This window comes from Schistocerca cancellata, chromosome 4 (genome assembly GCF_023864275.1).
Source record: "Schistocerca cancellata isolate TAMUIC-IGC-003103 chromosome 4, iqSchCanc2.1, whole genome shotgun sequence".
Lineage (NCBI taxonomy): Eukaryota > Metazoa > Arthropoda > Insecta > Orthoptera > Acrididae > Schistocerca > Schistocerca cancellata.
The window spans coordinates 538,849,363-538,862,327 of record NC_064629.1 but is presented as its reverse complement, the minus strand read 5'-3'; the positions used below and the strand labels follow the sequence as shown (position 1 = coordinate 538,862,327).

General features: G+C 37.7%; 1 protein-coding gene across 1 annotated transcript in view; it reads right to left on the bottom strand.

Moving 5' to 3' along the window:
- Positions 1 to 12,965, bottom strand: part of LOC126183377 (protein unc-79 homolog) — an 852,060-nt gene that overhangs the window by 642,851 nt on the left and 196,244 nt on the right. Inside the window, 2 exon segments of the mRNA XM_049925310.1 lie at positions 2,308 to 2,446; positions 2,526 to 2,649. Coding sequence (XP_049781267.1) covers positions 2,308 to 2,446; positions 2,526 to 2,649 — 263 coding nt within the window.

Sequence of the window (12,965 nt, the reverse complement as noted above, 5' to 3'; positions counted from 1 at the left end):
GGTCTGGCTGGCAAGCAGCAACATTGGTTCCACTACGACATTCACTATTGCAAGAAGAATCACATGACTGCCTATCACAGCAAGTTGTTTGTAACCTCAAATGATTCAAATTTGTGAAGTGCTTTGATCATGTTATGTAAGTTGTCAATTGTGAGCAAGCTGCAGAGTACCACTAAAGATTATTTTAAGACCTGAAAAGGGCACATTGTGTCAACATATTTGTTAAATTCATTGTTTTGTGTGTTTTATAAGCTCATTTGGAGTACAGATACTGAGTCTCAAATTTAATGCAGTGTCCATTTATTAAAATGTGTTATTTTTGCATACAAAAGTTACATTATCATACAAAAACAGACACATTCAAGTTTAGATTAATTTTTATGTATTATGTAAGTTTTGGTGTGAGAACCTGACATTTCATTAATTTATGAAGTGTTACACAAGCATAATTTACGTGTGTTAGTTTTAAGATGACAAGAATGCACTGCATATGCTGACCTTGCCAATACACAAAAAGTTACACTCTTATTTGTACATATTCTCATTAGTCAAAATTTTATAAGTCTCTTCTGGTGGGTCTAATCAAGTTTGGTGCTTCTTAACTTATCTTGTTCACTAAATGACAGTGAGTTGAATGGAGGTATTGTAACATGTCAAGTTATATTTGCATGTTGTGATTATGTTTTGTCGAGTGCAGTGGTTTAAGTCATGCATGTGCAGTGAGACAGAGTTTGCACCACAAGCTGGCTGGTGGCTGTACTGAAGCTGGGCAGGGTATTTTGCCTTCATGCTATGTGAAATAGTTTTGTCATGATACGTTCTCTCAAGGATCTTAATAATTCTGAGGCAATCATGTCTTCTCCAACAGTGCTTCTTTCAGTGCTCTGTAAAATTCTTCTTGTGGTGTCATATCTCCCATTTCATCTCTGTCTTCTTCTTCCTCTTCTTCTTTTTCTTCTTCTTCCCTTTCATAGTACTGGTCTTGCATTTGAGCTGTTGATATTCATACAGTTGCTTCTCTTTTCACCAAAGATGTCTTAAGTTTTGCTATAGGTAGCATAGACATATATGCCTATGAAATTTAATGCTTTCTGTCAATATTAGTTTTTAGTTATCTGTAATACATTTTCCTGCTTTTGTCAATCAAACTCAGTATCTCAGGTGTTATCCAAGGATTTGCCCTGGGAATTACCATATTGCTTATTTTATGTTCTGCAGTCTTCACAAATTCATCTCTCAAAGCCATCCAATTATCTTCTATTGTATTCTTTCCCCTGTTTCAATCAGTTGTTGCCTACTGCTCCCTTTCAATATCTCAATAACTAGTGGTTCTTTCAAGTTATCCAGTTCCCATCTCTTTTAATTCTAACCAATTTTGCAATATCATCAGTTTTAATATGCAGCTTGTTACTAATAAATTATGGCCTGAGTCCACATCTATCCCTGTAAATGTTTCACAGGTCATAATCTCATTTCAAAATCTTTGTCTTACCACTACATAATTTGTCTGAAACATACTGGTGTCTTCAGGTCCCTTCACATATAGAAGTTTCTTTCATGATTTTTAGACCAAATTTTTGCAGTGATTAAATTATGCTCAGTGTAAAATTCTACTCAGCAGCTTCTCCTTTCATTCTTTTCCTCCAGTACATCTACTCCAATTACTTTTCTTCTCTTAATTTTCCTACTATCAAGTTCCAGTCTCCAACCACAATTACATTTTGTCTCCCTTAACTATCTGAAAGTTTCTCTTATCTCATAGTTTATGCTCTGATCTGTAGAATGCTAGATGTGTTTCTCCTAATGAGCTGTATGTCCTTGGTAAATATAATGGCTGTAGTTTTCCTTGATTTTATCCATTCACAGTACCAACATAGCAAGGCTGCATGTATTAATGTTACAAGGTCAAATCAGTCAGCCATCCAGATTGTTGCTAACACAACTCTTTAGGAACTATAGCTTAGTCTGGTCTCTCTGCAGATAGCCCCCCACCCTCAACCAATGTGGTATAACCTCCTGTATGATTGCCAATATTATTGAGGCATTCAAGCCACCACACCACATCAAAGTCCATGTTTTCACAGACAAGGTACAGAACTTAAAAGATGCAGCAACCACTCAAAGTCACAGAAAAATTTATGCAGAAATTTTAAAAACAAAATATACAGCCCACTAATTACATAGAAAGTACACAGCTTGATAATCATGTTTAATATAAAAATATTGATACTGAAAAGAGGCATTTATTAAAGATGTAATAAGTGTTTAAGTTTATCTCTGGCTACAACTTACAAATGCTACTGTGACGGCCTGTATCTCCATTTTTGTATGATTTCATCTGTTTGTCAGATTCTTCTTTAGTTCCTCCCTTCATGACCCTTACTCCATCAGAAAACATTGAGAACAGAAGATGCAGAGGTATCACAATTTCTAGCATTGTTAGAACCTGAATTGTAAGACAGAAAACATTACAAATAAAATTATTCAAATATATTTTGCACATAATACCAATGAAAAATAATTACCTGCAGCCAGTTCAATGCTTGCTCTTGAACCTGAGTTGATGTTTTCTTAAATCTAACTGATACAAATCGGTATAATTTCTTAGTATCAAATCCCAGAGGACTCATATCAGCATCCAGCATTTTGCTGAAAATGAAAATAATGATGTAAATGTAATTTTTTCATGTAAATTAAACACATCAGATGTTGTAGCATGTAACTTATTGTTTATGTTTCTGACTTAATTAATCTGAATGCTAGCATTAATATATTTGTATAAGTTACTTATTGTTTCATGTTGTTGTTGTTGTGGTCTTCAGTCCAGAGACTGGTTCGATGCAGCTCTCTGTGCTACTCTATCCTGTGCAAGCATCTTCATCTCCAAGTACCTAGTGCAACCTACATCCTTCTGAATCTGCTTAGTGTATTCATGTCTTGGTCTCCCTCTATGATTTTTACCCTCCCTGCTGCCATCCAATACAAAATTGGTGATCCCTTGATGCCTCAGAACATGTCCTATCAATCGATCCTTTCTTCTAGTCAAGTTGTGCCACAAATTCCCTTTCTTCCCAATTCTATTCAGTAGCTCCTCATTAGTTATGTGATCCACTCATATAATCTTCAGCATTCTTCTGTAGCACCACAATTTGAAAGCTTCTATTCTCTTCTTGTCTAAACTATTTATCCTCGATGTTTCACTTCTGTACATGGCTACACTCCATACAAATACTTTGAGAAAAGACTTCCTCACACTTAAATCTATACTTGGTGTTAACTAATTTCTCTTCTTCAGAAATGCTTTCCTTGCCATTGCCAATCTACATTTTATACACTCTCTACTTTGACCATCACCAGTTATTTTGCTCCCCAGATAGCAAAACTCATGTACAACTTTAAGTGTCTCATTTCCTAATCTAATTCCCTCACATCACTTGATTTAATTTGATTATCTTACACCCTCCTTTCGAAAACTGTCCATTCCATTCAACTGCTCTTCCAGGTCATTTGCTGTCTCTGACAATTACAATGTCATTGGAAAACCTCAAAGTTTTTATTTCTTCTCCATGGATTTTAATTCCTACTCCAAATTTTTCTTTTGTTTCCTTTACTGCTTGCTCAATATACAGATTGAATAACATTGGGGATAGGCTACAACTCTGTCTCACTCCCTTCCCAACCACTGCTTCCCTTTCATGCCCCTTGACTCTTATGACTGCCGTTTGGCTTCTGTACAGATGGTAAATAGCCTTTCACTCCCTGTATATGACCCCTGCCACCTTCAGAATTTGAAAGAGTATTCCAGTCAACATTGTCAGAAGCTTTCTCTAAGTCTACAAATGGTAGAAACATAGGTTTGCCTTTTCTTAATCTATCTTCTAAGATAAGTCATAGGGTCAGTATTGCCTCATGTGTTCCAACATTTCTATGGAATTGAAACTGATCTTCCATGAGGTCAGCTTCTATCAGTTCTTCCATTCATCTGTAAAGAGTCCCATGTTAGTATTTTGTAGTTGGGATGTATTAAATTGGTAGTTCAGTAATTTTCACATCTGTCAACACCTGCTTTCTTTGGGATTGGAATTATTATATTATCCTTGCAGTCTGAGGGTATTTCAGCTGTCTCATACATCTTCCTTGCCAGATGGTATAGCTTTGTCAGTGCTTGCTCTCCCAAGGCTATCAGTAATTCTAATGGAATGTTGTCTAATCCGGGGGGCCTTGTTTCGACTTAGGTCTTTCAGTGCTCTGTCAAACTCTTCACTCAGTATCGTATCTCCCATTTCATCTTCATCTACATCCTCTTCCATTTCCATAATATTGCCCTTCAGTACATCACCTATGTATAGACCCTCTATACACTCGGCGAAGGTTTCTCGGGCTTCCATCCGGGTGGCTGGAAGCATGAGAATTCTTCGCCAGCTGTATACACCGAGAAAGCATACAATCACCTCTATACACTCCTTTCATCTTTCTGCTTTCCCTTCTTTGCTTAGAACTGGTTTTCCATCTGAGCTCTTGATACACTTTCAAGTGTCTCTTTAATTTTCCTGTAGGCAGTATCCATCTTACCGCTAGTGATATATGCCTCTACATCCTTAAATTTGTCCCTGCTTAGCCATTTTGCACTTCCTATTGATCTCATTTCTGAGATGTTTGTATTCCTTTTTTCCTGCTTCCTTTACTGCATTTTTATATTTTCTCATTTCGTCAATTAAATTCAATATCTCTTCTGTATCTCAAGGATTTCTATTAGCCTTCATCTTTTTACCTACTTGATCCTCTGTTGCCTTCACTATTTATCTCTCAAAGCTACCCATTCTTCTTCTAGTGTATTTCTTACCCCCATTCTTGTCAATTTTTCCCTAATGCTCTCTCTAGAACTCTCTACATCCTCTGCTTCTTTCATTTTATCCAGGTCCCATCTCCTTAAATTCCCACCTTTTTGCAGTTTCTTCAGTTTTAATCTAAAGTTCATAACCAATAGATTGTGGTCAGAGTCCACATCTGAGCCTGGAAATGTCTTACAATTTAAAACGTGGTTCCTAAATCTCTGTCTTACCATTATATAATCAATCTGGAACGTTCCACTGTCTCCGGGCCTTTTCCATGTATACAATGTTCCTTCATGATTCTTGAACCAAGTGTTATCTATGATTAAGTTATGCTCTATGCAAAATTCTACCAGGCAGCTTCCTCTTTCATTCCTTAACCCCATTCCATAGCCCTACTACTTTCTCTTTTTTTCCTTTTCCTACTATTGAATTCCAGTCCCCAATGACTATTAATTTTTTGCTCCCTTCGCTCTCTGAATAATTTCTTTCATCTCATCATACATTTCTTCAATCTCTTCATCATCTGTAGAGCTAGTTTGCATATAAACCTGTACTACTGTGGTAAGCATGGGCTTCATGTCTGTCTTGGCTACAATAACACAACCACTATGCTGTTTGTAGTAGCTTACCCATGCTCCTATTTTTTTATTCATTATTAAACATACTCCTGCATTATCCCTATTTGATTTTGTATTTATAACCCTGTATTCACCTGACCAGAAGCCTTGCTCCTCCAGCCACTGAACTTCACTAATTCCCACTATATCTAACTTTAACCTAGCCATTTCCCTTTTTAAATTTTTTTAACCATAGATAACCAGTTTTGTTTCTCCTGATAATGACGTCCTCCTGAGTAGCCCCACGTGGAGTTCCGAATGGGGCACTATTTCATTTCCAGAATATTTTACGCAAGAGGATGCCATCACCATTTAACCATACAGTAAAGCTGCATGCCCTCAGAAAAAATTACAGCTGTAGTTTCCCCTTGCTTTCAGCTGTTCGCAGTACCAGCACAGCAAAGCCATTTTGGTTAATGTTACAAGGCCAGATCAGTTAATCATCCAGACTGTTGCACCTGCAACAACTGAAAAGGCTGCTGCCTCTCTTCAGGAACCACATGTTTGTCTGGCCTCTCAACATATACCCCTCCATTGTGTTTGCACCTATGGTACGGCTACCTGTATTGCTGAGGCAGACAAACCTCCCCACCAATGGTGAGGTCCGTAGTTCATGGGAGGGGCGTTATTGTTTCATACATTGTTCAAAATCAGTCTCTAATTTAAGAATTTTTTATACAGGGTGTTGAAACAAAAAACAGCAGTTATTTTGAGGGATTGTAGTATTCACTGAAACAAGAAAAACAACTCCAATAAAAATATGTCCAGGAATTCACACTATTTGTGATTCAAACACTTGTCTATATTAGGAGCTGAAAGACATTTGGCTGAGGTAGTGAGCACAGTCATCTAATTATTCATTTATCATCAGTTTGAACAGTATGTTTTGATGACTTTCTGCATCACAGTACAATCGGCACACATCAGTCTCGCAAGGGACACGTACACCTAAAGGGTTACTGACTTTGCTCATTTTTGCACAGTTGTAGTACATACTGAGATGGAAGAAATGATGCTGTAGTACAATGCTGTTCTCAAATGTTTGAAAGAAATTGAGATCAAAGCCTTATGAGCCTGTTGAGTATCATACAAGAGCATCAACCATCAACTTGTGACATTAGCCCAGCCGGTCAATGTTGCAGACAAAAAATTTGCCCATGGTGTTAAAGTCTCTCCACTCACTTTTTTTCTACCATTAGATGAAACACCTTGTTAATACAACAATTCATGTTTCTTCAGAAAGGAACAATAGTGATGATAATTGTAGTGGCACATATGATGCAAGGTTTAACAAGAAATCATTATGAAATGAACACACACACCCACATACACACACACACACACACACACACACACACACACACACACTGTTGTACTGGGCATCCTATGTGCCAGGGGCTGGAAAAGAAAATGTTTTTGCCTCACACACACACACACACACACACACACACACACACACACACACACACACACACAACACAACATACACACACACACACACAGATATGTGTGTGTGTGTGTGTGTGTGTGTGTGTGTGTGTGTGTGTGTGTGTGTGTGTGAAGCAAAAACATTTTCTTTTCCAGCCCCTGGCACATAGGATGCCCAGTACAACAAGTATATTGATTGTGTGGGAACAGTGTTGGCTTGTCAAAGGAAGACATAGTCAGGGAGAGTGGGTCAATAAAATAGACAAAGAGAGGGGGAGGAGGAGATGAAAAGACAGAGAAAGTTGGGAGGAGGAGATAGACAGATAGAAATAGGAGGATGAGTTGGATGGACAGAGTTAGAAAGAGGTGGGTGCAGAAAGGAGGAGGAGGAGGACGAGGAGGTGTGTTCAGTATAAGTGTCAAATGAACATGAGGATGAAGCTGTGGGAAAAAGAGTAGTTTATCAGTACATTTAAGTGCATATCAGGATGTAGTCATATGATGCTATACCTGCTTTTAATGATCTTGTCTTGATCTGTTTGTCAAGTGATCTTGCACAGAATCCAAAGAAAGTCTGGTTATATGTAAAGGCTGTTAGTGGTACGAAAGTTAGTGTGCAGTCCCTAGTGAGTGAGACAGGAACTGAAATTGAGGGTAGCAAAGCAAAGGCTTAAATGCTTAACTCCATTTTTAAATGTTCCTTTACAAAGGAAAACACAGGAGAATTCCTCCAATTTAATCTTCATAGCACTGAAAAGGTAAATGAAATAACTATTAGTGTCAGTGGTGTTGAGGAACATTCGTTAAAAGTGAACAAGTCTCCATGACCCAATGGAGTCCCTGTGAGATTATATGCTGAATTTGTGCTGATTAGCCACTCTTATAGCTGTAATCTATCATAGATCTGTCAAACAAAGAACTGTGCCCAGTTATTGCAAAAAGGCACAGGTCACACCTGTCTACGAGAAGGGTACCGTATTTACTCGAATCTAAGCCGCACTTTTTTTCCAGTTTTCGTAATCCAAAAAACTGCCTGCGGCTTAGAATCGAGTGCAAAGCAAGCGGAAGTTATGAAAAATGTTGGTACGTGCCGCCACAACTAACTTCTGCCGTCGAAGATATGTAGCGCTACGCAGGCATGCGTTGTAGGCACAAAGATAAATACTGGTGCCAAAACCTCTGCGTCAGTAAATAAATTTAAAAAAAACAAGTGGAAGACGAGCTTATTTTCTCTGCCACGAGTTTCGACCACTGCATTTTAATACATTATCCAACGAAGTAAATACAAATTCCGTATTGTTCATTTTCGAATGTAGCACAATTTCAGTGTATTACGAAAATCTGACTGGCAAGACTGTTTGGGATGTTTGTCAATATGGCTAACTCTACGTTCTGAATTTTTTCCAATCTGTGAGAAGAGATGGTTGCTAATAGGAACCTGATGAAATATGAATCACATACAGTATTCTCTTCACCATAAGAATAATATGAATATAAACATTTTGCCATGTATTCTTTCGTGTTTGCTGCTATCTCATTTAAATCCTGTCTGCCTAATAAACTACGAAACTAGAGTGAGACAACAGCAAACGCGGAAGAATATACGTATCGTGTCATGTTTATATTCGTATTATTCTTACAGTCAGAAATGAAGCATGGCAAGTGACTAGATTTTTAAATCTAAGATGACTCTAATTTCTGTGCAGAATTTGATGTAATAAAGAAGCGGCCGCAAAGATTTTCAAACGGAGAAAAATTTTCGCCTAAATCTCGTTCAGAACATGTTCTATCATACGCAGTCTATTATTTGATTCTTGTTGATCATTATCAAAGAAAGCAGCAGTGTAAGTAACAACAAATAGCAGTCTCTTGCCATTGTTTCGCTAATGAGACGATTCCTCTCTTTTTTTTTAATTGCACGCGGCGGTAGCGCGTACAAAAGCAAGCCATGCCGCGTGCCGCGACAGGCCGTAAACACGCACTATCAGAATGCGACAAACAATGCATGACACAGTGCAGTAATGCATTTTCAGCTTAAGAGTGACGCAAACACCTATAACAAAGAAAACGGCATTTATCAGATCAAAGCAAAATAAGCTATCGATTCAAACCAGACGAAGCACGTGAAAAAGGAAGGGTGCCCATATAAATACGGACGGAGTGCCTGACACATAGCAATGGCTACCTGGTAAAGCTTAACTGCTAAGCTTACGACATGAACCAAACTACTGTAGCTGTATCGTCATTCATTCGACCTAAATTGTGTCTCATATTACAATGGACCAACTTCGTTTCGATTTGGAGGTGCGGCCTAAAACTTTTCTCTCCCCTTGAATTTCGAGTCTCAAATTTCAGGTGCGGCTTAGATTCGGGAAATTTTTTTTCCTTTATTTCGAGTCTCATTTTTCAGGTGCGGCTTAGATTCGAGTGTGGCTTAGATTCGAGTAAATATGGTAGTAGAAGTGATCCACAAAACTACTGTCCAATATATTTGACACTGACTTGTTGCAGAGTCTTAGAACATATTCTGAGCTCAAACATAATGAGGTATTTAGAACAGAATGACCCCCTCAATGCCAACCAGCATGGATTTCGAAAACATCAATCATGTGAAACCCAACTCACACTTTTCTCACATGACATACTGAAAGCTTCAGATCAAGGTAATCAGGTAGATGCTGTATTTCTTTATTTCTGAAAAGTATTTGACTCAGTACAACACTTATGCTTATTGTCAAAAGTATGATCATATGGGGTACCAACTGAAATTTTTGACTGGATTGAAAAACTTTTTGTAGGGAGGACGCAACTTGTCATTATCAGATGTAGAAGTAAATTTGAATGTGCCCCAGGGAAGTGTGTTGGGACCCTTGCTGTTCATGTTGTATATAACTGACCTTGCAGACAATATTAATAGCAAAATCAGGCTTTTTGCAGATTATGCAGTTATGTATAATGAAGTAATAACTGAAAGTAGCTGCATAAATATTCAGTCAGATCTTGATAAGATTTCAAAGTGGTGAGAAATTGCCAATTTGCTTTAAATGTTCAGAAATATAAAATTTTGCACTTCACAAAATGAAAAAACCTAGTACCCTATGACTATAATATCAATGAGTCGCTATTTGAATTGGCCAAATCATACAAATACCTGGATGTAACATTTTTTAGGGATATGAAATGGAATGATCACATATACTCAGTTGTGAGTGAAGCAGGTGGTAGACTTCAGTTTATTCATAGATTTGCACTCAACCACCAAAGGAGATTGCTTAAAAATCACTTGTGTGACCAGTTAATCTGTGGAAGAGTGTCACAGAGATACTGAAGGGACTGAACTGCAAGACTCTTGAAGACTGGTATAAACTATCCTGAGAAAGTCTATTAACAAAGTCTCAAGAACCAGTTTTAAATGATTACTCTAGGAATATACTACAACCCCCTACTTATCACTCTCACAGGAATCATGAAGAAAAGATTAGAATAGTTACTATATGCACAAAGGCATTCACACAATCATTTTTCTTGCACGACATACGTGAATGGAACAGGAAGAAACCCTAATAACCGGTACAATGGGATCTACACCCTGCCATGCACCTCAAGGTGGTTACTAGATTATAGACATGGATGTAGATGTAGATTTAGCTATAAACATACACCATATTTGTAATGTGTGCATGAATGTATTGATAATTAAATGTTCATATCACCTTGGTTCCTTATTACACTCCATGACAGATGTTTCAGAGTCACTGTCATTATTATTATTGTTTCTTTCTGAAGAAATGTGATTCATTGTATTGATACAAGAGTTTGGTAGAAGATTAGAAATTTGGAAAAAGATAGTGATGATATTCAAATATAGTACATGAAGATGTTTAGTCTAATGCATTAGCCAGTTATAGTAATGCTGCTACTTGACATCTGATGTTCTCATATGGTACTCAGCAGGCTCATAAGACTCTGACCTGCTGATTTCTTGAAAATACTTGTTGGGTGCATCATACTAGAGCAGTGTGCATTACATCTAGATACATGTTACAGATGCGCATGGCATCTGCTGAAGGAAAGTGTGTGCATCACTTAACTGCAGCAGTGTAATATGTTACCACTAGTATTTACACATCCAAAGCACGCTGTCACCAGCATTCACTTACACGAAGCATGTTCCCATAGTGCAGATCTACAGTCTGCAGTGAAAGTGAGATGGCTTTCATTTGAGAATGCTGACAATAGTTTCCCAAATGAAGGTAGTAGTAGAATAATGCTTTCAAGATCTAGTGTCCATGCAGGATCCAGATGACAGAATCACTAGGTCAAGATTCGTTCATTTAAGCAACTGAATGTAGGTTATAGAGTAATTTTAGGAAAATTACTCTATAGTTAGGAGAGTGACATAGATTAATGTGGTTTACCCAGGTCACATGTTTATGTGTAACTCATTGTAATAATTGATAAATGAGGATACAAATGCACTTGTTAGTTTTCTGATAGTATTTCTCATTGTGTCCTAATATTTTGAACAGCAGATATCTGTACATACATACATATTATAAAGGCTAATGCCTTGCTGATGCAGCCATTCTCTTCTATCATTGGCCATTCATTTCAGTGCCATGTAATTGTCACAGCCTATCCTCTTGTCCATGTCTTCCAAATACTTCTTTATAGCCCATCCTCTTACTTTCTTTCCTAACACTTTCCCTTCAAGAATGTTATTGACTGAAGTATTGTGTGACATGTCCAGCAAATTTTATTTCTCTCTTTACTATCTCCTTGAATAATTTACTCTCCTCATTGACTTCCCTTAAGACTTCTAGGTTGGTTTTTCTTTCCATTCAGCTAATTGTTGTCATTTTCCACCATATCCATATTTCAGCAACTTCAAGTCAGTTCCTTTCCAGTTTACTCAGAGTTCTACTTTCACTCCCATATAGCAGTGTACTTCATACAGATGATTTTTCAAAGGACTTTGTGAGTCTTTATTCATGTTTTTACTGGTTAAAATGTTTTCTTACTCATAAATGCCTATTTCACCAATGCAGTCCTTCTCTCCACTTCCATTAAGGACCTATTGTCCTCTGTCAGTACACTACCGAGATAACTGTTGTTTCACCTGATTAGTTCTGATCTCATCAATTTTCAATTGGTTTGAACTTCTTACATATTTTTTGTACTACCATTACTTTCATTTTCCATTTGGTCAATTAATTTAAGAGTATCTGGTAGGATGTACAGCATTCCATTCATGTCTTTTTTGGACTCTGAAACTATTATGATGTCATCACCAAATCTAATACAATGTATCCTTCCACCACTGAATTTTATTCCCTTTCCTTCATGATATGAGTAGCTTCCTCAATGAGTATGAGGAGGTGTTCAAAACAAAAGGGATGAAAAACACTGTGGGTGTATTTGAAGTCTTTATACAAAATTGATCACCAAAGTCTGATCGCAGCTATCCCACTGTTTCATAAGATGAAGGATTACATGTTCACAGAATTCATGTGGCTGTTACAGGAGCCAGTCTTCTTCTGTATCCTTCAGTTTGTCATCTGAGTCGAATTCCTTCACTTCAAGATGTTTTTATAGTAGACCAAACACACAGGGTGACATTTCCAGGCTGTGGAGTGTGATGCTTAAGCTGCTCCCACTTGAACTTGGCCCATTACACTTTATGTGACCTTGGAGATCTGTGGACACACATTATTGTGGACTCCCTCCATGAACAGCCCAGGCTGTTTGCTCTTGATGGACATTTGTAGACCATGGAGTGTCTCACAATATACATCACTGTTAATGGTATTTCCATGCTCAAGGAATTCAATGAATATTGGACATCGGGTGTTGAAAAAGATGGTGAGCATCACCTTGCCTGCTGAGGGCACAGCTTTGAATTTTTTAGGGGGAGGTGATGATGCATGCTTCCATCGCATGCTGTTCTGCTTTGTATCTAGCTTACAGTGATTACACAGCTCCCATCACCAGTGACAATCTGCTTCAGTAATGCACGTCTTCATGATACCAGAACAGGTGTTACAGTGCTATTGCCATATGCAGTTCCTTTTGTGGTTTACTGAGC